Source organism: Lagopus leucura, unplaced genomic scaffold (genome assembly GCF_019238085.1).
Source record: "Lagopus leucura isolate 7727_CA_CO unplaced genomic scaffold, USGS_WTPT01 Super-Scaffold_100008, whole genome shotgun sequence".
Classification (NCBI taxonomy): Eukaryota; Metazoa; Chordata; class Aves; order Galliformes; family Phasianidae; genus Lagopus; species Lagopus leucura.
This window is the reverse complement of record NW_024962265.1, coordinates 23,180,607-23,207,450: the sequence shown is the minus strand read 5'-3', so window position 1 is coordinate 23,207,450 and position 26,844 is coordinate 23,180,607. Positions and strand designations below refer to the sequence as shown.

The window sequence follows — 26,844 nt, the reverse complement described above, 5'->3', positions numbered from 1 at the left end:
TTTGAACAAGCAGAACACCACAGCCAGGCACCGTCAGCCTTCAGACACCAAGTGCTGATCCACTGAAGTGATCAATTCGTAACATCTGGCCACAAGTTTATATATTCACGTAAGGAAACAGAAGTTCTGCAACATGTTGCAATGTGATGCAACAGTGGCCATTTCAATATATTTTGTTTTGAAGGTCTGGGCTTTCAAAGGCAATTCTGAAGTGTAATACAGACAAAATAAAAAAACTTTTCAAATGGCAATCCAGTTTGCATTTCAGTAAGGATGCGATTCCTCATGCCTCACATCTTAACTGACAGACAGCAAAAGAAAAAACAATTGTTTTAAAGTCACCTTGCAGACCTCCCTTCCGGCAGCTAAAATTCAAAGACTTAAAAATAGACATAATGTGATTAACAAAAGCAAAGATTCACTACACTCAATTAGAAACAAGGCACTAGCGGATGAATTTGGATTGGTGCAATCATACTGTAAAAAGAAAAAAATCAATTACACAAGTCTTTCAGAACTAGAAGAAAAAAGCCCCCAACTATATTTTAAATGTTGTTTGATCTGTGGACAGAAGACTGATTAAGTTCTGATTTCTAATGGTCACCCATTCGACATCAGTATGGGTAGCCTGCATGAAAGCACTGCCATCCTCAGACGTGTCTTTCAAGGACAGCTATCCGTATCAAAAAAATGCACCACTGCAAATTATCATAATACTGTGCTGTTAACTTCTGGATTTAATCACAGTACAGAAACCAAAGCTTGGAAGTACGTAGAAGCAGCTAACAAAAGTTCCAGTTCAGACCAGGGAATTGTTTCAAGATTGGCTGCTGTTACCTATTTTACAGCTGCCGTAACAGAAAGACTTCTGCCAGTACATACAATACTCTTGACACATTCCATAAACGTAATAGTCATTTAAGCTATAGCTCCCCATGAGACAGAATTTTACTGCATAGTGGTTCCAGCACTTGTCAGAATGTTTCAAAAATCAATTAGCCAACTAAATGTGCCATGAAAAATTAACCAGAAAAAAAAGCAGCATATTTTCTCATCAGGTTGGTTAGTTAACCATCTCTCAAATAGATGGAATGAATGGAAGACAGCAGAAAGAGTGAACGGTGACACTGAAAGAAGGGAGAAAGGAAGGGAAAAAATAAGTGGGATAGAACAAAATACGAGGTTCGTTTCCTCAGTACAATAAGAAGCTTTCTTGGCTCTGTTGCCTGTGATTCTGTAGCTAAAATGCTCTAACATAGTTCACTTGTAAATTATTTACGCCTATCAATCTTGAAAACCTGTGCAGTACCAGCACTATTACATGCAGTTATCATGTAGAGTTATGAACGACATGGTACTGGCAGTGGAGGTAAAGGATTAGAGAATGGAGCTAAAGAGTTAACAGTACTAAAAATGGTTATTAAGCAACTTCCATATTCTTAATTTCCCAAACATATTTACTGAGTAAAAAACGCATTTAATACAATAAACATATCTTCAAACCTGTGGCTATTACAAGTTTATCACAGCAAATTTGTCAGGAGAAAAAGCACATCTACTGATAGAATTGAATTAGCCTTGCAACCACAGAATACTTTCTGAAGTCTTGGACTGTATTATTCTAAAACTCATTCTTCTGTGTTCAGCATTCATTCTTCATTTTCTCCTTGGATAAAAATTTAACAGTGAGATCTGACTGACAGCTTCTAAACAAATAAATACATCTTGTCAATGGTCAAGTGAAATACTCCATCTCCAGAAATGTTCCTACATGCAATCAGATCTGTCAGGTTTGTCCCCACCTTATCAGATTTTCCCTGCCCCTGTGATTAATATTCCTTTTCCTGCTGGGAAATTGTTCATAGTTTCCAGTTACATTTAAAGACAATTTAACTATGTCCATCTAACATCCATATTAAATACACATCACCCAATCAACAGGCATTTAGGTAGAGATTCACGTCACCTTAGCTTTGAAAATCTCAGCTAATTCTATTCTCTATTTTTGTTATTTCCCAAGAAGTGTGCATTTGAAAATAATTATTCATCACATTTAAGCTGGATATGTAGCTTCTGCAGCTAATGATGCAAAGGAAGTATCTTTCTGTCTCTATTAAGTCAAGTGTATCAGCAAATTAAATAAGAAAATTAGACTTGCCACCCAAGTTTTAGTTTGTCACAGTGAAAAAAGAGGATTTATCTCACATAAACTCTAGCAGGTTACTGTAACTTGTTCACATGGACTGACCTTAAAGCCTTTTGATGCTGCTATGTGGGCAGCTGTCCAACCCTCTTTGTCAGCATGGTTGATGAGATCTGCAGAAATAACAGGTTTTCTTCTAGTGTTACAGCCATCTTCTCTGCTCTCCAAATCAAAGTAGTTTGAATTAGGCTCTGTATCAGCCAAAGAGTTCCCATTGTTTGGCTCTCCATAGTACATAAGGAGCTTGAGACTGTCAACATTACCAGAATCCACTGCTGCATGAATGGGTGACCAGCCATCCTAAAGAAACAAAAGCAAAAAGCACACTTCCACCAAGCACAGAAAAACGTCTTCAGAACTCATATCAACAATGAGTCTGAATGACTCTGAAACTGTTTGAAAATTAAACTGAAAGATAAGAGTAACATATTTATCCTTAGGGAAACTGAATTACTTGTATATATAATTACATGTATATATGTATAAAAAGAAAGAAGGAAATGTAGCACACTAATTTTACAGTTTTTTCCATGGACAGGATTATAGAGACTTCAAAACTCTTAGAAGAGTCTAAGTGATGCTGGACTGTGTGTGGTGTTAAGAGACTGCATCCTTATCTTGTGCCAAAGTAACGCGACTAATGATCAATAATCTGTATCACGTTGCATTAACCAATTTATCAGATATTTTCACGTAGCATAACTTTCTCCTGAGTAAAAAATACTTACTTTCCAAAACCAGCATAAATGAATAAAAAAAATCCAGTGTAAAAAGAGCAAAATTTATTGTGAATTAGTGTTTCTGGACAGCCTAAACCACACATTTATTGTCACGCTTACTTAAAAATCTTCAGAAAAATTTCAAGAAAGTAGCAGAAGAGAGCAGTACCTAGATGTTAACTTTGAAACAATTATCCTCCCTTTCTCCATTTCTTTATGCCATATTCTTTCATTTACAATATATTAGGCTTTATAATATTGGCTAGCAAATTTTGGTGGGCTTCCTTCAAAGGCAAGAATAATTAACCGTAACATAAAAAATGGAAGAAAAATCTAACTCTGCACCATAAAAATAATTCACAGTACAAAGCAGAAGAGTTCTGTTTTGTATATCTGGTGCTGCAGCAAACTGCAGGCTGAAGCTGACATAAATAAAATCATAAGGAACTTGTGTACTTTAGGAGATTTTATAGAAAATATACAACTTAAAAAAAAGAAAGTATGATGCAAAACCATGATACTAATTTCAAATTACATTATGTTTTTAAGATTTAAAGAAAACTTTGAATAAATAACGTAATTTTTTTCTAGGTGTTTGCAATTATTGTACAATGTAATCTAACTTTACAAACTATTTTGACTTACACTGGTTTTTACTGTTCGATCTGCTCCTCTTTCCAACAAGAGTTTAATACAATCATTATTTCCATATTTGCAGGCCAGGTACAAAGGTGTCTGTCCTCTTTCAGCAGCATGGTTAATATCAGCCTGATACATAATTAATAATTCTGCACACCTACAGCAAACAATAAGGTAGTAAAATTATCCTGTATTTGACATTCAAAATCATTAGAACTTAGAATACCTAAATATCTAATTTGAAGAGGGCAAAATACCAACTGTATAGATGGAGATCAGCCCATGATTTTACCAATCACATACACATACATACGTAGGCATATGGGATACTTTTATATCAGGTACAGTAATGAATTGGACCACTTTAAACCCATAAATATTAAACTACTGTGCGTATAATTTTAAAATGTCAATTTAAAACATTTCATTTCAAAGGGCCAATAAAAACTTTTTGACAGATGACCAATAGAGCAGCATTTCTTTCCTGACTACTGATTTTTAAAATAGTTTTAAAAAGAAAACAAACAAACAGGCACCCAGAAACTCCAATTTCTCTCGTCAAGCTCCTGGTAGCTGTGTTTTTTGGTAGGACCAGCTTTAGATACCACCTGAAGAGAAGTAAACTAGAAGGGAAATGGAAAGGCAAATGGAAACTACCCCAGAAAGATGTCTTAGGTTGTGTTGGTAGCAGCTAATGCAATAGAACAGAAGACTAGGTTGAGGGGTCAAGAGAACTTAATTCTCATTAGGGGCTTGCACTGGATCCAAGATCCTGCATTTCCTCATGTAAGCCCAGTTTTCTTCCCAATAGGGTTAGCCCTCTTTCCCTACCTCTTCTCAGCATCTCTGAAGACTTCAGAAAAAAATTAATTTTAGTCTATTCTCTCTGCCGTTCAAAAAGAGTTTTAATATAAAATAACACCCATACAATCACTTATGATGACTTTTTTTTTCTGGATAAGAGTGCTCTGGAAGAGGTTATCTAGTAGTTGCTTCCAACTTCCAGTTCTGTTTGCTACAATTCTATGACACACAGTAAAACTGAAAAAAAAAAAAAAATAATAATAAAATCACTGTGTCAACTTTCAGCTCCTCCACTTAAGAGGAAAACAAATCATCTGGACAAACTGTTGTAAACTATTTCCCAGTATAAAGAAATGACAGAATTTTCCAATCATGCTGTGATAGAACACCCATCTTTCTGAAACAAGGGCTTCAAAAAATTATGGTAAATACATTTTGAAAAACTTCTTAGAAGTATTCTTTGACTCACACATAACTTTCTGTTTAAACTTACTGAGATGAAGAAAACTTAAACCTTAAAAAGAAAAAACAACCAAATCTGTTTTGATTGTTTAAAGTATTTGATTCTATCACTCATACAAACACTTAGGTAAATGTTCTTTCTTGTCTCTATGTATGATAAATCACAGTTCTCTATGCTTAAAAAAAATGATGTAAAAATAATTTATTTTCTCCTCCTATGGTGAATTCCTGTATTGTAGCTGACAACATGAAGAAAATTAAGAAATTTGAAGGCATGACTCCTGTGCAAACTAGTATCATATTTTGGTTACTAAGACTACACACATTCAGCAACCGTAAGAGCTGTAATTGGAAACAACAAAGAAAAAGGAAAGTATCAAAACCAGAAACGCATGTGAATATGTGAATATGAATTTGAGCAGTTGCTTTCAATAAATGGTATTTAAATACTAGTGTGTTCTTAGCTGTAAACACATTTTAATGACAATCTATATAACATAATGTAAAGTGCATATAAATTAGAGTAAGAGCTGATGGGAAAAATGTTAAGACTTACTTGACATGTCCCTGAGCAACTGCTGAACACAAGGGTGTAAAGCCATTTTTATCAGCAGCATCAACTTGTGCTTCTGCAGTCAGCAGCAAACTCACGCAATCTATAAATTGAGAATAAACACAAACTATGCAATAAAAACAAGTGGTTAGAACTACCAGAAGATAAGACCTGCTCAAGCAGCATTGTCTTGGAGAAACAGACATCAGTCTTTTTTAACCATACACCACACTTTAATGAACCAAAGTAGAAGCTCTGGAAGAATTTGCAGAAGGGAGCTGAAAATGCACCACTCTACTGCAAAATGGTTCAACCCAGATCCCAGTAATGGATTATCCCATTAACTGCCACTAAAGGCAACTCCATAATGTTAGCTCATTTCTGTATTTCTGAAGCTGGAAATTCGAATTACCCAGCAGTCACACTGACACCTCCAAAATGACAGCTGAATTGGAAACGTTCACAAGCTACACGGAACTCAAACAGCAGGCCGACCAGCCTTGTTTTAGGACACTTTGACACAGAACTGCAATGACTAATAAGGTCAGCTTACAAAAGCAAGCAAACAAACAAACAAAACAACAACAAAAAAAAACAACAAAAAATCCTTCTGACTCAAATTGTTTCAAAGTGACATGCTAAATATAATAGGTAAAGCTAATTAAGAGAATTAATTACACAGCAATTGGACTGCTGTTCATCTATATACTGGACTTTAATGTAATGCAATTAAGTTTGAAGAAAACATTAAATCTGCTCTAAAATCTTCAAATTCATTCTACACAAAAATAAGTCTTTAGCTAAAACTTCTACTTTGAAAATACACCCAGCTTGAACAACAGTTCTCACTCTTGACGCAATTTCTAAGCAAGCTTAACTCTTTCTCATACAGAATTGAGGAAGAACCTGGAGATGAGCTCTGATAGTGAAGTTTATCTCTAGATACCAGAAACATATTTTTAGAATTGCTTAGAAATCTGACTCATCTAAAATGTTTCTGAACATACTCAACGCCTGTTGCAACTCTTTCAAATATTTAACGTGGATGTTGTGGAGCTGATTAAACAAATAATTTAAGAAGTAAGATTCTAAAACACTGCAAGTCATTATACTGCAAATTAAGATTCTGAAATATGTGACCTGATTTGAAATGGCTCCTTTTTTTTTTTTTTTTTTTTTTTTTAAGGTTTTTTGTGAGGACAAGTAACTAGAACTTAATATGTTAACTTAATTGCTCTTCCCACAGGTAAGAAATTAGTAATTAAAGTTTTCCATCACTATGTAACAGAAAAAAATACTCATTATTACATCATTTTTCCCCTTTTCCATTTCAATCTCAGTCTTACATTAAACAGTCAACTTGAAAAAAAAAAACACCAAAAAAAAGGATTCCTGCTTGATATCCTAAAATGCCTAAAACTTCTAAAGTTTTTGAAGGTTGTTAAAAAAAAAAGTTGCATTTGGCTAGAATATTCTTTGATTTGTTCATAAAGCATAGGTTAGCCATGCAGAAGCAACAAAGATTGCACAGAACAAGACCACCTTTCCAAAAAAGTACAGTTAACTCACTTATTGATTGGCAGATCATTCAGGTTGTAGCTTATCTATGTGAAAATTCTGTTTCTGGTGAAGATCACTGAAAAGAGCCATTTATTCTCTGGCCCAGGTGCAAGCATGAGGAATTATAGCTACTTTCAGAAGGCATAACACATGAGCCAGCAAGCTCTACACAACCTGTTCTGATGGCACATCACGTAAAAGAGCAAAAGTCTCCAAGAAGCCTCAGTCCTTTGGATGGACTTTTGATTGGGATTTGGAGGAGGGTAATTTGGGTCTACCCATACTCATTAACTTCAGTTCATTGCTGTCTGCCATAGAAGCAATCAGCAGTGCAGGGGATATATGAGGAGGGAAAGCACAAGACAGACACTGATGTTGTTAAAGGTTTTGGTCAAAGCAAAAGCAGAACATGGAAGTTCCTTAGCACAAACACCCGGAGACTTCATTGCTCTCCATCTAAGCTCTCAGTAGGTAGTTCTTCCAGAGTGCTGGCAAACACTGCAGATGCACCCAGAGGCTCGGCAGAGCTGACTCCATGTAGCTGTATGTCTGCACCTCACTCCTTTCTACTTCCCACATTCCCAGTTTTTCCTATCAACCATCGTACCACAGCCTCCAAACACGCAGGGCAGAAGAGAATTGATTATACCATAAAATCATACAACTAATACATAGCTGAGTACATAGGATAATTATTATTATTCTCTTCACATTTCTATATTGGGAACTATTGCTATTTATTTCTCCTTTTCTCAGCAACCTTACATATGACAGAGAATGGTTAGAATTGCCAATGCTATTCAGATATGCAGACAGATGAGGCTTTGGGCAACTTCACCTACTTCAAGGTGCCCCTGGCTCTTGGCAGGAGCTTGGAACAAGATTGTCTTTATGCTCCTTCCCAACTCAAACAGTTCTGTGATTCTGTGTATTACCCATGTGAACCACTGTGCATTTTATCAAGTGCGTCACAGATTGAAGTGACTTCTGCTTTCTTAGTGGATCAAACCAAAATGGCCTGACAGAACAGTCTGTTCAGTTCTCCCAGCTAGGTGGCTAAATCATAAAAAACAAGTTTCCCAGCACTCATTCAAACACAAAGGAAGTATTTATGTATATTTTTAGAGTGAAGTTGTCTCTCTCAAGACCTACAAAATGCAGGACTGTGGGAGCATAGAAACAAAGGAGCTGCTATGAACTTCATGTGCTGGGAAAAAACAAATCTCATCCGCAGCTCTCAAAGGGCAACTGTTTATGAACAGGAAAACTACACATTTTGCAAACAGAACAGATTAAGAAAGAACATTTGAGTGTTCTCTTTTATTGCATAGCTGTCAATTTTCTCTACAGACTGAACTCAAAGGACACAACAGCTGCTGCCACTGTCTTGGTTACAGAGTGCTCTACCTTTCTTTAGTTAGCCACAGATCTTAAATACTGTATTTATTCACTGAAAGCACACGGAGACCATTTGCTTTCCACTCTTCCCAGCCACTCTGAAACACAGTGTTTGTTTCTGAAGGGGTACTCAGGATGGGAGCCCCTAACAAATCCTGAGCTACTCTTTTCTTCTGGCCAACTATTTCCCAGGAGAAATTAAAAAAACCTGTTTAGTTGATTTAGAGGAAACAAGGAGTCCCATAAATCACTGAATCCATTTAGTCACTAACTTCAGGTTGAAAGTATTTTCGATAAATCAAATCATGGTGTTCTTACCCTTTAGGTTAAGAGTATGTGTTAGGTCTTTCACAGAAAGACAGGAGGAGGGGAAAAAAATACTGTAAAGACAGCAATTTACCACTGACAATCCTACTTAATGCAGTGAAAAAGTTTGTAAAATTAAATGGTTTAATCCTTCTTAATATTACATCAGCATCCTTTATTTTTCCCAGCTGTTTAGTTAAGAAAGCTATTAAAAAGGACTTTTTAAAATAAGATACTAATCCCTATAATTCTTAAGTCTCTATGTATTTACATCTATTTAAAGCCTGCATTTTGAAGAGCCGCATCTTATCTGTGCTTTTTGGAACAATCTGCAAGTAACAAACAAAGGATTACATATCAAAACACAAAAATCTTTATCCAAAAATACTATGAATCTAATTGTTCACATCACTCTCAATTTTCACACAATCTATTAAGACATAAATGCTGCTGCTGTGTGATTCATTCAGAATTCATACAATTTTAGTCACTAAAATGCGATGATTTGTAAATGAAAGTACTTCACACATCCTGAAACTATAAATGGAAGTGTAATGCTAAAACCACTGTAATATAATTTTTATCTTAAAATGTAAAAGATACCAACAACTATAGGATGTCTGTACATGTGTTTGTTTTCATCCATCACTCAGGGACCTCTGTTATTTGAAATTTTCACAATAAAACAAGCAAACAAATTGCTTTTGCTGTCAGTAAGAGCTGTTTAGTAATTGAAATTGAAATTCAGGGTATTTGCTTGGAAACAGCTTAGGAATACAAGACGAGAGAAAAATTAGAGCAAGCACTGTCACCCACAAACACCACCCAAGGACATAAATCTAGAAGAATCTACAGAACATTCATTCAGTGAGGGGGAAAAAAATTCCCCACATTGTGATAAAATGGGACCCTTACTACTGAGAACAATAAATTGCACAAGAAGAAAATAAAAGAAAGGGACTTCTCCAATATTTTAAGGGTCATAGTGTATGGGAACTGCTGAGTCATGGCCTTAACCACTGATGGACACCTGGGGAAAGGACTGAGTCAGCCGCAGAGCACAGGTGAAGGCAAGTCACTTCCTAGACCCCATTTAAGGGCTGACTGCCCCTAGGGAAGGATCTCTTGCTGGAGATCCCTTCTCAGTGGAGTCTTTCCTATAAACCTACATCGTTAGACCTACATCTTTAGACACAGGTAAGAATTCCTTCCCTGTTTGTTTCTTTTCCCGTTTTCACCACGATAATCTTTCCAGCTCTAACACCAACTGTAACACAAGGCAACAGCAAATATCTGTCAAACAGAAAGGTTCAGATGATTCTAGAAACTAAATAATAGCACTTAGTAAAGAAAGAAAAAATACATTATGGACAGAAGGAAAATTCTTCCTGTCCCTATGTCTGCTAGCACAATTAACCTTGAATGTGTCAGAAAAATGTATACTATTTGTCTAAGCGTGGATTTGAGAACCTCCATTTACACTCTGACTTTAAAAAGGCTTCAGAAGAAAAAGAAAAAAAAAATTCTGCAAATATTGTTTTAAACAGTGAGTCAGAAATTTCTAATTATGTCACAAATAGACACACTGTTAGATAAAGTCAAAGTAGTCATGAATGCAAAGGTCCTTAAGACAATGTGTTTCACCTTACAGAAAAAAAAATCAAGACTTTACTAAAATTAGTGAAATCTCAGTCATTTGTATTGAAGAACTTCGTCTTCAGTACTGAAAAACAAGCATAACAAATAACAAAACAAGCTCTTGGTTGCGGGTTTTTAAATCTGTATGAAAAACTACAGTTAACTGTACACTGATTTTGAGAAAGCTGCTGTTCAAAAGATTTGGGTTAATTGTCAGAAAAATCATTGCTTAGAGCCTGTATCAATTAAACATCTTTCACTACAATGTTCCTCATTTTATAAAGTTACCTGTAAAATACGAAGGCTGACTGTTGGGAGGTTCAATAGATGCTACCACCTTGAGACCAAGGGTTGGGAAAGACGGGAAAGAAAACTGCTAACTACTTCAGTAGAATGTAGAGAATGAACTAAGATTATTTCATCAAGTTTAAAATGAAGACAGTTTGTTTCCCAAGTAACTTGGTACAGATCCAAAATTTGGTTAATTTAGTATTGGAAACTTATGAAATAAGATTTTACTATTTCACGTGAATGTACTGAACATAAACAAATCTTACAATTGCTTACCTGTGTGTCCATTCGTAGCAGCAGAATACAAGGCAGAATAGCCATCTTCACAAGAGTAATTAATGTCCAGTCCTTCTTCATTAAGCAGCATTGATAATAAAGTGACATTTCCCTGGGCAGCAGCTTGGTGAAGAAGGGTGGGCCTGCCACCCAGGGGGACAGGACCACCGCTTGTTAACAAAGGGGTTAGGGAGGAAGACCAGCCTGTGAGTTAAAGCAACAGAAGTTAGAAGGAAGACAAACTTAAAAAAAGTCTGCATTTTCTGTGTTCCTTTGAATGTTAAGAATGATCTTCAAAATGACAAGATTTGTTAGTTTAGCTCAAGTTATGTGGTGATGCTTTGTCTTTTAGAAGGTAATCTGAAAAAATAAATACTGTGTACAGGGGTGACCAGATGTTAATGCAAACAAGATTTCATTACAGCAATTTAACATAAATCTTGTTATGAACTGTAGCAGCAACTAGATGTCTGCCAAAATTATAACAAAATTAAGAAACTACTGAAATTTTTATAAGCTTTAAGTGAATTACTGATATGTTGCAAAGGCTTTTAGCTTTTTTAAGTAGCCAAGAAAAAGTTTCTAAAATAAAATGCATTCACTTCCCTTACAGTCTTAGCTCAAACGTCAGTATTTATATCTCACCCACTGCTGTATAAACAAATGATGCAAAGAGCCCTTAATAACTTAAAGTAACTTTGCAGAGGGGGGAAAAAAAAAAAAACCTTGCAGAAATTAATACTGAGCTATGCTTCAAGGTAATATTTTACTCAGCAATACGTAAACAATATGTGAATGAGAGAGGCTATATAAAATTTACTTGTGAAAGCTTCCAAGCCACCCAGCTCAAAGACAATATTCAATTCAAAGCTATAAAAGCTTAGGAGTTATCTTGGTTAAATGTTGCATCCATTAATTTTGAGTTTTAGTAGGGAGTTTGTTAAGAATATGAAGTTTTTTGCATAAGGTATAAAAAAAAATTGTGGATTCTTCTTTGACCCAGGACTGCAATAGAAAATAGAAGAAAGATCTTTTCTTATTTTAACTATTCCCTTTAGAAGATGCACATTCAACTTCTCTCTTAGGTAAGTAGGTTTTATTTGTGTTCTGCAGGCAAATACAAGCTAGGATCTGAGACTGAAATCTGACAATACAAGGCAAACTTGCCCAGACTTTACTGAGGTTCAGTGACAATCAACACTAAAGTAGAGCTGGCAGAGCATTACTTCCAGCTCCACCAAGCTGAGTAAGTGCTACCCAACCTTTAAGATATACAGCAGAAAAGCAGCTTACTGGGATGATCTGCTCCGTGTTTCAGAAAAAAAACCCAAAATTTAATCCAGAAGAATTCTACAGATGTAAAAGGTTTGGGAAGTTTTGAGCAAATTTAATTAACATCCAGAGTTACACAATCTGAGTAGAGTTAATAAAGAATGCATAGCTTTCTTTTAAACCCCTGTTTAAAGCAACAAAAATAAGTGCTAAGAGTATCTTCTATTTGTTTTAAAAGCAAGTGAATTTGTCATTTCCAATTAAGTTCACTAGCTTAGTATGTAAAGGAAGCGTATTTGCAGTATTACCACAAGTTTAGCTTATTATTCAACTTATTAATATAGAATTCATATTAATTATGACTTACAAAAAGTCATCAGTACAACTACAGAGTTAAGTTACAAACCCAGCTTGAAGCTGCTGATAATCTCTGTATAAAGATGGATGGAATTACATTCAACTTCAATTCTGGAGTTTCTTTCTGACTATCAATACCTTCATTAATATTTGTTTTTCTGATATTTTGGGAATTTTAAACATTTTCCAAACGTGAAAAAGTTAAGGGAGGAACATATGAAGTAAACTACATATTTTAAGTGGTAAAATGCACTGCATTTACAGTTCTGACATTTGACAACAGCTGACTGACAAAATGCCGAAGGTTTGAAAAATAACTTCTGTTCACCCTCTCTACTGTAAAAAAAAAAGCTTTTATTTTTCCTATCTCTCATCATTTTTTGAAACTAATTGTGGTAATTGTTCATATACATCAATGTCTTTAAAGCAGCAGTTCATATTTATTCTTTACTCCCTTGGCATGGTAGTTAATGATAGCCAGCTTTGCTTGTGTGACACTCCAAATACTGATAGTGTTCGTTCAAGCTTCTGCCTTCATTTTATAACTTAATTTGGTTTGTACTGGAATCACCTGGGGCAGTTTGGTGAGCTTGACACTAAACTATCAGCAGGAACTTTGTTCTGCAAAGCAGTTTGGCAATAATACTGCTGGGAATCCTTCGCTATTGAAAAAGGTGTGTTTCTTTCTTTCTTTCTTTTTTTTTTTTTTTTTTTTTTAAAACTTAATAAAAAAAACCCAAAAAAAAAAAAAAAAAAAAGTTTATTGGGCCATACATGGTATTTTAATTTTTTGCTTGAACATGTTGAAATGGAGAAGAAGGGAAAAAAAAAAAAAAAAAAACAAACCCCGCACCAAAACAATGTTGCAATTGAATGATGAAATTCACTATGCTAAGTTATCACTGGATGGAATCTTTTCACAGAAAAATATGAGAACTGGATAACAAGGTAAGTTTATCTTCTATCATCAATGTAAACAAAAACAATGCTGCATTCATCCAGGAAAAAAAAAGCGACATCAGAAATACTAATAACCATTATTACAGGTCCATCATCACAGAAACAAAAAGTTAGGAAATGTGAAGCATCTGTGAAAGCGTGTAGAACGTGCAGTGATGAAGGGCAGAGGGACAGACAAAAACAGCTTCTGGCATCAGCTTCAGAACGTGGAGGTGGTTAATTTCAGAGCTCAGATCAGTATCTCACCCCCCACTTTTATCTTCTAAGCCAATTGTATAGAGAGAATAATCATAGAAATCATCATAGAAATGAGCAAAATAAAAAAACACTTCAGTGAAGAGTGACACAAAAAGCGCAAAACCAAGAAGAAAGTGAAAGCAGAAATCCCAGGGGTATGAAAATCCAACTGCCTAGATTTGTTTCCATTTTGAAGTCTTGCAGCCATTGAAAAGTAGGAATCCAAACAGAGCAGAAGCACTTTGGCACCAGTTGAAAGGCTGCTGAAGTTAATGAAAACACTGTCACAGATTTCGAATCAGGCCATAAATGTTCATTGTAATTTCTTGCTGTGCAGTCTGGTCAACGTTAATGACAAAAGTTGGCATCCTTCCTTACTGGGAATGAAAAGGGCAACACAGTGAACTGCCTCACATTTAAAGGCAAATATCATAGCATTAATTCAAGAGAACGTGTAACTGAAACAATCTGTGCTCACATTTCCAATTTTTTCCTAATGCTTGCTCTCTCTAGAACCAAGGCACTTCTTTACTGAAAATCATGCTACTGACAGGTTCTTAAAGCAATCTGACACAGCTAGGACAGTTTTCAAATTAATAAAAGGAATACCTTAGTAACTATGCTATTATCAATTCTTCTGACTCCGTAGTAAGAAGAAACACAAATTTATCAACAAACAAACATTAAAAAACAAAGATACCTTCAGTGCTTTCTAATTTGTTAAATCTTTTGCATATTTTCTTAAATATTAACTAATAATGACTAAAGCTCATTACTTCCTATACAATAAAATATGAATTGGATTTCACTATGTTCTGCTTTAAATGAAAGCAAAATTGAAATTCCAAACACTTTCTGGGAGGGAAAAAAAAGTAAATAAAAGACTGAAACCAATCAGAAAATTTATATAAGTAATTGAATCTGTGGCTAGAGGGCATGAAAATGCAGATATGAGAATGTAGTTTCGGAAAGAACATGCTCTAAAAAGAAACTGAAAAAAGAGTGAATGAGTGACATTAACTCAGGCATAACTGGCCACTTTATCTTACTTAAAATAGTATAATTAAATTTAGTCCTCTTTTTTTCCTAAGGCAAATTCTATTTCCACATATAATTATAAAATCTATTTTTTCCTAGGCATAAAATTTGAGGGAAATATCTTTCCATATTTGTATAATATACCTTGCTCATAGTCTACACAGTTCTAGTGCAGTTTGCAAGAACACAGCCAAAATAGATTAAATTCCATTAAAAAAAAAAAATAAAACAAAACAACAACAACAACAAAAAAAACAAACAGAAATAAATAATCTGGGATTGAAAATAAATTCAATCAAATCTAAGTTTGGGTTAAAGATAAAGGAGTACCTGAATATTACAGACAAATTTAGTACAGTTTTTTTTTCTGCCTTATTTTGTAGGCTGGTAAAGGAGACATTAAAACCACAGCTCTGTAGCAACAAAGTAAAAGAATAGACCACCAGCTGGAGTGTAAGCAACCATTCTTTGTGTACTTCCGATAATGGGACACATTTCCCACTTGGAATTGCAAAGCTTCACAAAAAGAAGTGCAATTTACAAAACATGAAGTGTCAAATGTTCAGAACAAGGATTACAAGGTTAATTCATAGAACAGCTTAGATGGGAAGGGACCTTGAAGACCATGGAGCTTCAACCCCCTGCCATGGCCAAAATGGTTACAACTGATTCTATCCTTTTGATTGCAAATGAATAGTAACTAAAACCTAAATCACAAAAGACCATCTGAACACATAAAACATTACAATTGGATATAATTGTATATCCATCCATATATCCATGTATATATAATCGTTTCCCCAAGAACCAGAGTTAGTTCAACTGCCTCACCAGGGTGACGACCCATAAAAAGTGGTCCCTCTATCAAATGGAAGCAGACCAACTGTACTGTGGGGAGAAGTTCATTCCCTACAGGTAAGATAAAGGTACCGAAGTCACAAGGGACTAAAGGACCGTAACTGAACTGAAAATAACCACATGAAGTTTTTCAGACTGCTGAAACATTCTTCAATGTTAACGAAGATTTTTTTGCACCTGAAGCGCTCCATAATCGTGCAGCTGCCTTCTCACTGCAGAAGTGAGGGCAAAGAGGGTCTTTTACCTGATCTTTCAGCAGTACTGACCCTATCAAGGACATGAACTCAAACACACATTAAGGCTGTCTCTGCTCATTTAGCTGTTCATCAAGATATCCTGAAGCTGCCATTAGACCACCACAATGCAAAATGAATAGCAGATACATGCGCTGACCCAAACTTGGACTGCTAACATAACATTTGGATTTTAACTTTCTCCAACATCAAATCCTTGCAGATACCAGTTGAAGTGAATCTGGGAGATATTACCTACAAGTATTTATAAAGGCTACTACTATAAACACCTACAAAAAGCCTACAGAAAAAATGGAAATATATATACATATATATACTTCTATAGGTATGAAGTGATACATTTGGAACTGCACTGTTATCCAGGCAATAATATACCTTAAGTTGCAACCACTTAATACTACAGGAAAAGAACACAGCAGTCCCAGCTATGCCCTATTTTCTGAAAGGCTCACAAAGCACTGAAAGGCACTGAAATACATATTCCATCGAAGATCATCAGCAGAATCATGTTCAAAACACTATTTCAGACTAAGAAAGCATTTTATAGCTCAAAATAATAACATTAGAAAGGTAGCTTATTTAGTATTTCAAAATCTACAGCTTATTTGCAAAAACAAACAAACAAACAAATCAAAACAACAAAACATTCAATTTGGAGACTTCTTTGAGGAAGCAAACTAATGAATCACGCAGAAGAACTCCCATACCCCTGGAAAGTGGAAAAAATATAAATGTAAATTTCAGTGCTTAGAAAATAAACAAAGAAAGGTATATAAAAAAAGTGAATGTAGCAAATGAGAGATTTAGAGTAAAAACAAAACAGTACTTTAGAGGGAGATAGTTTGTAGCATATCAATCCCTTTACCTGATGCTGTTACCAGGAGGCTGTCTGAATCACATGGTCTACAGGATGAAGCACTAACAGGGTTTATGGAGGAGCTACAGGCAATGGTGGTGGGAATGACAAAGGAATTTTCTGAACATGCAGGTTGGTTCAGTCCAGGGAAGTGGGAAGGCCAGGCACCCACCTGAGATGTGGCTACGGCTGGAATGGCACAGCCTGCAGGTGCCACAGATAAATCTATAGCAGGTTTTGGTGGCAGCTGAGGTGAGGACTTAGAAATAATTTCCTCATTTATTACCCTGATTCCTTGTGGTGAACTTGAAAGAGGTGAGGTCACAGTTTTGCTATCAGTTTTTGCACTTGTATTTGGGGATCGACTACTATCCATTAAAACCTTTAGCTGTGGGTGTGGCGGTGAAGGAGTTTGCGAAAGCCCTGGTTTTTTAGGAGGAATAGGCGGAGGATTCCCTCTGTCAACTCTTGATACGCTAGGCGTCTTTAAATTCATTCTACCGACTGGGGGGTAGGTGCCAGCATCCACTGAATGTGACACCCCAGGGCGCACTGGAGCGCTGCTCTGCGGGCTTGTAAATCTCGAAAGGACTTGGGTCACGGTATTTCGAGCTACTTGCTTGGCAACTAGGTTGTCACGACTAGTAGGGGATACGTCCCTCGAGGGAGGGCTTTGGGTTGTGTTTCCATTTTGGTCTGGATCATTAGCATTTACTTGAAATCTAAACCTAGCTGCTTGGATTCGTGGATTTAGGCCTGGCTGGCTGGTAGTGCTGGCAGATGGGGAATGCAAACTGTGCATAGATGAAGTCAGCGAGTAATTCTGAGTTGTGACAGTTGGTGCAGAAGGAGTGGAAAGGGAAGTGCTGTTTGAAAGAGGGGAAGTGCTACTTGGTAAATCAGGTGCTAGGCCTGTGCTTGGTCCATTTTCCTCAACTCTGTTTGGACTCTGTGTAAGAACAGGAGTTGCAGGAGGGACAAGTTCATTATGTGAAGATTGCCTATCAATGACAGGCTTCACGAATGCTGCATTAGCACACACATTCATTTTTGTATTGCCAGACACTAAGGGGTTCACTGCAGAAGGCTTCACAGATACAGTCAAAGGCAACTTCTTCGTATTTTCAGCACTACTGTCTACCGCTACAGGATCTGTTTGGCAGGCAATAGTTCTTGAAACTGACTCTTCTGTTTCAACAGAAACAGAAACAAAACTCCTATCTTTATTTTTATCTTTATTTTTAAGAGAAAGATTAGCTTTACTCTCATTCTCCTTCCTTAATTGCTCAATCATTTTTATCATTTTATCTCTCTCTTCTCTGAGGTCACTGGTGTGTGCTTCTTCTCTATGAAGTCTGGCACGCAACTGCTCTCTCTCTGTGTCAAACTCAGACAGCTGCTTTTCCATCTGAGCTTCCATTTGAGTACTCTTTTGTTTCTCAGCTGCAAGAGACTCCTCCAGTTCACTAGCCTTTTTCTTTTCCTCTTCAAATTTTGACATCACTTCTTCCAATTTTTGGGCTTCTTCTACAATTCGTCCAGATAACTGTTTACACTCTTTCACTAGCATCAATACTATGTGCTTATTCTTGCCCCGTTCTTCTTCAAGACGAGCAGATAGCTTTTTGTGCTCCAGCTCAAGATTCTGTAACTGAGATTTTTCCATTTCCAGCTGTAAGAAAGCATATAGAAAAAAAATGCATTAATAAGAGGGAGACTTTCAATATAACCTACTATTAACTTGACATTAATATTTTAACCTTTGAGAGCACACCTGAAATGAACCTGTCTGCCCAGGAAAGTGATTGATGGTTTCTCATGAAAATGTCTAAAAGCAAGAGAAAGATGTAGATACTCTCTGAATTGCTCTCCAGAGATAAGTCAAGTCATCTTTATTTTTTTTTCCTGTTGATAACATAGAGACTCCATGAATTGATTAAATTCTCAAGATTTCCGAGTGAGGAGCTGCTTGGTCTCCAGAAATTAGGCAAGCACTGAAATTAGGCACCTGATCAAACCTGTTTTACTTTGTAAGATTCCTCTTCTCTGCAAAGGAATTAGCCACAAGCAAGAAGCAAGGTTAAAACAAAAACTTTGAGCACAGAAATGAAAGGCTTAGGTTCTAGGTCTTCCTCAGACTGAAGATCAGTGTTGAAATGCGCAGTTCATGCCCATAATGGCCGTCTTATTTATTTACATTTACATCAATACATCCATTTCTGAGAGAAACGTTTGAGTACAGACACAAATATCTTCCTGTACTTTCTAACAGTGGTATGTCTCACTGACATCTGTGATGTATGTAAACTACACTGTAGACTAGGATCAGAAGACTACTTGTTATGTGCAAGTAACAGATGAGAATAAACTTTCCACTCATTCATACCTCTATGATAATCATCGCCTCTAACTCATCTTACCCACTGACTATGCTTTTCTTCAAAGGCCCTGTCACTGAAAAGCACTGGAAAAATACAGATTAATGCGCCCTTTTATAACATAGCAACTAAAAGTAAGGTGACACAAATTAGTTTGACATATATAAGCATTTGCCTAGGAAAACACAAACTACAGCAAAAGAAAAATTGGTTGTTTTGTTCTTCCTATTCCTACTTTCATGTACTGATGCAGTTGCTTCCCGTATGGCTCATCTGGATAATGAAAAAACAGTGAGCATTCCTTCTCCTGTACTCTTTATATCAGTTCAGATTTATCAGTTTTACTTAATACATGCACAGAGATCCATTCAGGAAGAACAATTCAGAACTATTACCTCTAGCACGCATTTTCTAGTGGCCATTGTGGCCACCTAAAAGAAGTCAAGTGCTCGTAACAATATAATTTTGACTGCAACAGGAAACTGTTTCATGCTTCTACAATCCAGTAATATTTCAATGTTTAAAAAAAAACACAAAAACAACCGAGGAAAGATGTGGCAAATATATTTAAGACCTTACTTGGAATTAAAGTTTCACTTCAATAGATGGAGAAAGACTGAGAGTACAGATTCAGATTTTAGTATTCTGGTCAAATTGATACTCATTTCAGATTTTAAGCCAGTATCATGTACTATTTTCACTGCAAACAGTAATGTGAGAAACAAGATGGTGTAGGGGACTGGTCATAGTTAGGGTATATCTTCACTCTCTATCACTGCATAACATTTTTCTTGGTTGCTGGAAGAAAATAAGACAAAAAACCTTCCCCCCTTTCCAAAAAAAAAAAAAAAAAGAAAAAAAAGAAAACCCCCAAACCACCAGCAGTATCCCCACCCATTCTTCAAAGCAAAGAAATAAACAAAATCCCTATGCTCTACAATCTAAAAGTTTGTCAGAAGCCTGTTGCTATAGCACACTGTTCCCTCTCCTTTACAAGAGAAGATGAAATTTCTTAGCTCTGGAAATGCTTTCCACACTATTGTGGAGAATATGTCTGAAATTCATTTATAGCTAAAAATGTTGTCCTGTTTGGTGACAAATCAGCATCGACAGGTAATGGCAACACTTCTGCACAATATTTTAGTAATAGTATTATTTCAGGAAGAAACTTCACTATTATGACAAAAAACAAAAAACAAAAAACAAAAAAACAAAAAAAAAAAACAAAAACCAAACCAAAACAGCAACAACAACAAAAAAAACCAGCAAGTGAAGAGAAAAATCACTATGGGAAATTTGGGAAATTATATCTACATTGTAAACATCATGTTTCGTGGGAGAAGAGCTCCAAGAGCTCCACTGTAGATTTACAGCTTCATCCCAGGTTAATCAACACAATGTAAACTAAATTAAGAAGGTATCACAATGAAACTTACTTAGGAGTGATTCCTTTCAGTTTTTCACATGACATTTCAGCGTCTTTTTCAAATTTTGCAAGACTAGTCCTCATGGACAACCACAGCCACTAAGTGACAGCGAAATATCTGGTCATTTCTTTTTTTGCTAAAGCTAGTAACAAAAACATGGCAAATGTATATATTTTTATAAGTTTGAAATTGCAATGAGATTATGGTGAAAAATTGGAATAAATATTTTCTATTATTCCATGTATAAACCATAAATTACAATGGACATCACTGTCTTATTTTCATAAGAGAGAGACTGGTTTTCTAAAAGCACTGAATATAAATAAAGAATTCCTGACATAAATACATGGATCCTGTGTGTTTGATTTCAAATCAGCAGTAGCAGCATTAGAGGAAATAGTTTCTCATTCTACTTTATCTCCCTCCACCCCATTCTTTTGGCTGTATCATCCTGAGTAATAATAATAAAAAGCTACAAGCCAAAACAAACAAACAAAACCTGGTAATATTTACCCAGTACTTTTTTCCTTTAGATGACAGATTTGGAACTAGCTGTGATTCATTATGAGTTTATGAACTGAAACATTTTTTTTGTGAAGTGTACTGTTTGCATACATAAAGTTTTATCAGTAATACAAACACTTGGAAATGTGCTCAAGAAGTTTCTGAAAAGGAGTATGGAAGGTCTACTGAGAAAATTGACAGGAACCAGTGAAAAAACTTAACAGCAAAGGTCTTTTAAACATGAGAGACATGCTTTGTCAGAAAAGGCCAAGGGATCTTGCTTAGTCTAGTAAAAGACAGATTAAGGGAACTAGTAGCAGCATACTACTTCTTGAAGGGTTATTAAAACAATGGCAAAACCAAATTCTTCTTGGTAGCGGCAGGCTGAACCTCATTAAAAGGTAACATGAAAGATTTCCCCTTAAGACATTCTTCAAAATGATGGTAGTGCAGAAGGCCTGTAATCCTGCCCTTCTTGAGAGTTTTCAGGACTCAGGTAGACAAGTTCACAGATGACCAAGTGTACTGCTGGATAAGCTGCTTTAAGCACAAAGTTAGACTGAATCACATCAACAGTCCTCTTCCAATCAAGAAGTCCATCTTTGAGCATGCATCCCAGTACTAACTTATCTGCCAACACTTGACAGATCAAGAACCTGTCAACTCTGATCGTCTGGTTTTGAGTTTCTAGGAAACCCCAAAATGAATTTTGTCAGTAGCTCCAGGAAAGGCATAGGAAAAGATGGAAGGGGCTCAAGACTTTACACAAAGCAGATGACATCTAGGGTTAAATATTTGGTGTAAGGGAAGCCTGTGTCTCATAGTCATTTGTTCACCTCTTCATTTTCCTTTGTGCATCCTTGCACATTGTTCTGACTTTTTAGTATCAAATAATTATTTTATTCAAAGAATGTTTTAGGGCCACTATACGCATGGGCAGTAAGTCTCCACAAAAGAGAGCTCACTGTGAGCCTGCTTGATTCCAGTAATATCCATAGAAAATAAGCACAGCTGTACAAACACCTCATCACTTAGTATGAGTGAGTGCGAGGCAATTTGAAACAGAAAGACAGAAGCATCACATATCTTAGAGAAGGAAGAACCACTCTTAGAGAAAGTACAGCTGGCTGCATATTTAGGTCACGTTTGTCTGGGCTTAATTTTATTTTATTTTTTCCTTACACAGGGTCACCATATTTTGTTGAACAATTCTAGAAATCCCTCCAAATACCTTTATTATCCTCTACCAAAGAGGGTTTTAAGAGATGGCGGACAGGAAAATGAGGAACCAAGGGAATATAAAACACTGAATGAATAGGTTACATAGGGGTTAATGGAGATGACTGAAAGAAATGACAACTGTTGCTACAAACCAAAAAGCTGAAGAGGATGCCCCATTCAAGCAGTATCTCTATTTGGATTTTAAAGAGGAAGACATAAGTCACACGCATGCTTGTTTAATACCAGCCAGCTCAAGTCCTGTTCTCACTCAAATTTCCTATTTGTTATAGGAATAAAAAAGTTGGCATCCTAACAGTTTAAAAGCAATACATTTTTTTTTTTTTTTTTTTTTTTTTTTTCAAGAATAGCTTTCAAGTGTAGCTTAAAAATTCTAAACTTTAGAATTATACATAATAGAAGTGTAGGTATTTTTCAAGGTAAGAGAAACTACAAAATAAAGATTGAGCTATTTAAAATAATGGTTTAAGGGAAAAAAAAAAATTGTGTTTTCTTCTAGGAAACAAGGGACAAAAGCTTCCTTTTTTTGTCCCTGTAGATTTAGGCATTGCTAATAAAATTTACATAGCAATATCCTGACTTTGAGATACATTTTTAATATATAAGGTCATCTTACATGCATTCGTACTTCCATACTCCAAGAGCCTCTTTCTAAAAAGATGGTTGAAAAACATATGCACACGGAGGGACTTCTGGCTATGCGCTGAAACAAGAAACTAACCAAACTGTGCAGGAGCTGTCACAGAATCACTGACTGGTTGACATTGGACCTCTGGAGGTCATCTGCTCCAACTTCCCACTCAGAAAGTGAGAGCTAGAGTGGGCTGCCCAGGATAAGTCAGGGTCTCTCCAGTGTGCATATACAGGGTTGCTCTTTTCTATGATTTCACTGGTTCTATCTGATTTATTCTGTGATTAGAGCTAGATTTATGGAACACATGAGGTGTACACATAAAATATCAGCAGAAAACTAGCACCTCACTATATATGACAATAAAGCAATAAATTTTCAAGACTCATGATGATAATGAAGTCAGGCAGAGGCGCAAATTAAAAAGTGACATGAAAGAACAAATCAGGAGGAGAAAAGGAAAAAAAGGTTGGTAATAGGCTACCTTCTTTTGTCTGTTTTCAGAAGCAGCCAACTGAGCTGACATTCTCTCTTGCATTTTCCTGCAGTGAGCCATAACAGCTTCTAAAATGGACAGCGGGTTCATGCAGATTGGCTTCCTTTCTTTCTCACCAGCCCCTGCCTCAAAATCTCTCTGAAGAGCCAGGAATGGGTCACTCAGATTAAACCTTCCGTATCGTTCCTGGATAAAAACTTCCTTGCGCCGTGCCTAATAAAAGAAAAAAAACACAAGATAAGGGAATAAAACTAAATGCATTCTTTGGAATACAACTACACATAGAACAGACCTTAACAACCAGGAAATTAATGTTTTTAAAATATTTTCTTTAGGTATGTCCAATTTCTAATAGACTTGGGCTGATGTGCTGCAAACATTTCATTACAGTCAATACAATTGCCTAAGTAAAACCTTCTGCTTCTCAATTTAGTACAGAAATTTCAGTTTGGAACAATTTCAGAAGTATCAGAAGCTTGACATGTTGAGAGGTTAAGGGAAGAACAAAGATTCCAAAACAGTTTCCTACTTCAGTGTATTAAAATGTTAAAGGCAAGCACTAAACACCTGAAGCATGTTTTGCAATAACAAAATAAGTATTTTTAAAATTAAAGAGGAATTGATGGTATCCTCATACATACAGAGATTTGCATAAGAAACAATCTCAGAGAAGCAGAGTGCAAAAATGTCACCAGGACCCTTCCCAAATCTCTGCTCAAGAAAAGCTCAATATCAGGTGTTTCTACAAACTATTATTAAACAGCACAATTATATTTCCAAATACGGTACCATGCTACTTTTAGAAAATCAAAATATCACACAATAAAGACTGGATGTAATTTTGCTTGATAGATTTTTGTTTTTTTAGCCCAACAAGATCAATTTCAGATAAGGTATTTTGATACATTTAATACACACCACATAAGAAGGCCACAGATCAGTACTGACTTATAATTTTTTTAATAGAAAATATTGTTCCAAAACACCAGGCCTAAGTCTCATCTAATTTATGAAATAAAAGAAAACAAAAGAAGAAATCCGAACAACAGAATTATTCTAAATCTAAAGATTTTGCTGTGATGTTCTCATGCTTGCACGTGTAACAGAAAGCAGAAGGAAGCGAGCCAAAGCTTAGAGTACAAACTTTGGAAGTGAAGGCTTGTTAACTTAAAATCAAATGAATCATCAGAGCAGTTCTTTAAAGCATATTTCAAAAATCAGAACAAAAAACACCATTAGAAAGAGGAATCTCAAAAATAACAGGGTTTTTTTGTTTGTTTGTTTTTTTAATGTGAGATTTATTTCAAACTCAACAAGTTCAGTGAGGAATAAGCAAAACCTGAGGAAGAATAAGCAAATTTTGAGGGGTAAAGGAGGAGGAAGGGGCAGAGGAGGCCATCAAAATGGGTTAGGAAGCTCTTCCAATAGCCTGATGCTATAACTTCAACATATGAAAAGAAGGCCATAAAAGGTGACACCTATTCAGGGCATGAGAAATCAAAGAACGTAAGAACTACGTGAGAAAAACACTCCAGGGACAAGCTACAAATGACATACCTTAATGAATTCCTAACTTTCGCATTTACATAGTGTACAACATTGAAATTTTGGAAGAAATAAAAAGATAATTTAAAAGTAAAAGATAATTTAACTGCAGCTGATCCAAGCGTTCCTGATTACTCTGATGATTGAAAAACTTTGTCTACTTTCCAACTTGATAGAACAAATAGAACCAGAAAATATGTTCATATTTGCTCTGCAAATAACTTCTAATTAGTCTAATATTTCAAAGCCTCAATTTTTATCTTATATTTTAACATAAAATGCAATATTTACTGGGGAGAGACTATGCTTGCAGCTCCTAGCTTTATACAAGGAATTACAGGAATTGCATAGCTTAGGTATTCAACCTTTAAGCAGGAGAGGAAACAAAACCAAAGCCAGCCCTAACCCTTAATGGACTAAAGCACTAAGCAGACAAACAGGATGACAAATGCAAAAGGTTAAGAATTTAAATAGAGACGAAGGCACAATCCATACATAAAACATCAGCAGCATAAAAGCCTCTCAGTTTATATAAAGAGAGTGAGCCATCAAAGTAAAGGAAGTAATATCAAGGTAGGAGCTCAGCTGTAGGTTAAAAAATAAAGCCATCAGAGCTTCGTTCTGAAGTCCAGAGATCAGTAAAGAGAAAATTAAAGAACAAGAGAGTAACTCTTGTGTTGCCACTGTATAATTAATGCTTTGTTTGCATCTTGGATAGTGCATGCAATTACCATTCTCAACATAAGAAGAGTTGTATCAGAATTAGGTAAGAAAGAAGGACAAGGAAGACAACCAAAAGTTCGGAACAGTTTCCACATTAGAAATGATCATCCATGCTACGGATGTATTGCTTAAAAAAGACTGGAGGGGTTAAAGTCATAAACAAGGAAGGAAAATAAACGATGACAGTTTACTTATCTAATGAAAGAATTGTGAGGCATCCAGTATAGGATACTTGGCCAGATGAACTTCAGACCTGAAGCAGTCTCCGTTACATTACTATGCATAGCTCAGAGAAATACAAATGAACAGAACAGAAAGGTGAGAACGACACCATTTTGACTGAAGTCTCCCATTTATCTAATGAGACTTCAATGCAACACCCATTAACATTTGCCTGTGTCTCAGTTTTTACTGTTCTATCTGGGATGCTGCAGTGCTGGTCCTAAAGCAAGACCTATCTAATGAAAAAAGTACCATAACCAATGGCTATCTTTTTCATACCCAAGATGATGTTAACATCACTATTTGTGTTTTTTCCTCTGTCTCAAACACATCAGCAGGGTTGGACAGAGCTGCACATAATCCATTGTTTCCTCCAAACTGACCATGTGTCAGCAGCTATCTGGCACTGGTAGAGCTTTTCACTGTACACGAGACTCAGTACTCTGTTAAACTGAAACCCAATGCTTATAGGGCATTTCTGGAACTTGTCATGCCACAGAAAAGTAAAAATAGGAAGTAGGTTAAAAATAGATGCCTCGAATAAAAGAGCATTAAAAAAAAAAAGAAAGAAAGAAAAGAAGCACACCATAAAGGAAAACACCAAGTAAAGAATGTCAAAACATCGAATGAGGCTGCCAAGACACTAGAAGTATACCAAAGCATCAGAGGCTTTCACAAGACATGGCACACTACCACTGCCACAGCAGAAGCTGCAAAACAGTAAATGAATATTCTGCACCAAGGGCAGTTCTAAAAATATTCTTAATACATTTTCTGCTTTCAAAACAAATTCAATTGCTCATACATCCTAAGAGAAAAGGTTATGAAATTCAACAGTCTGACAGGAAAATTAAAATGTCTCTTAGCTTTCACTTAAACCGAAAATTTTACTCAGATCATCTACTTTCCTCCTTTCCTGCTAACTGGCTTTTTAAGTGAAAAACCTCTAACAGCAGCAAAAAAAAAGCGTACCTTTTCATACAACTCAGATGAGATGT

General features: G+C 35.9%; 1 protein-coding gene across 1 annotated transcript in view; it reads right to left on the bottom strand.

The window, feature by feature from the left end:
• CTTNBP2 (cortactin binding protein 2) overlaps window positions 1–26,844 on the bottom strand; it is a 74,233-nt gene that overhangs the window by 20,949 nt on the left and 26,440 nt on the right. The window contains 6 exon segments of the mRNA XM_042872307.1: window positions 2,249–2,503; window positions 3,568–3,718; window positions 5,384–5,483; window positions 10,850–11,053; window positions 16,691–18,353; window positions 23,345–23,569. Coding sequence (XP_042728241.1) covers window positions 2,249–2,503; window positions 3,568–3,718; window positions 5,384–5,483; window positions 10,850–11,053; window positions 16,691–18,353; window positions 23,345–23,569 — 2,598 coding nt within the window.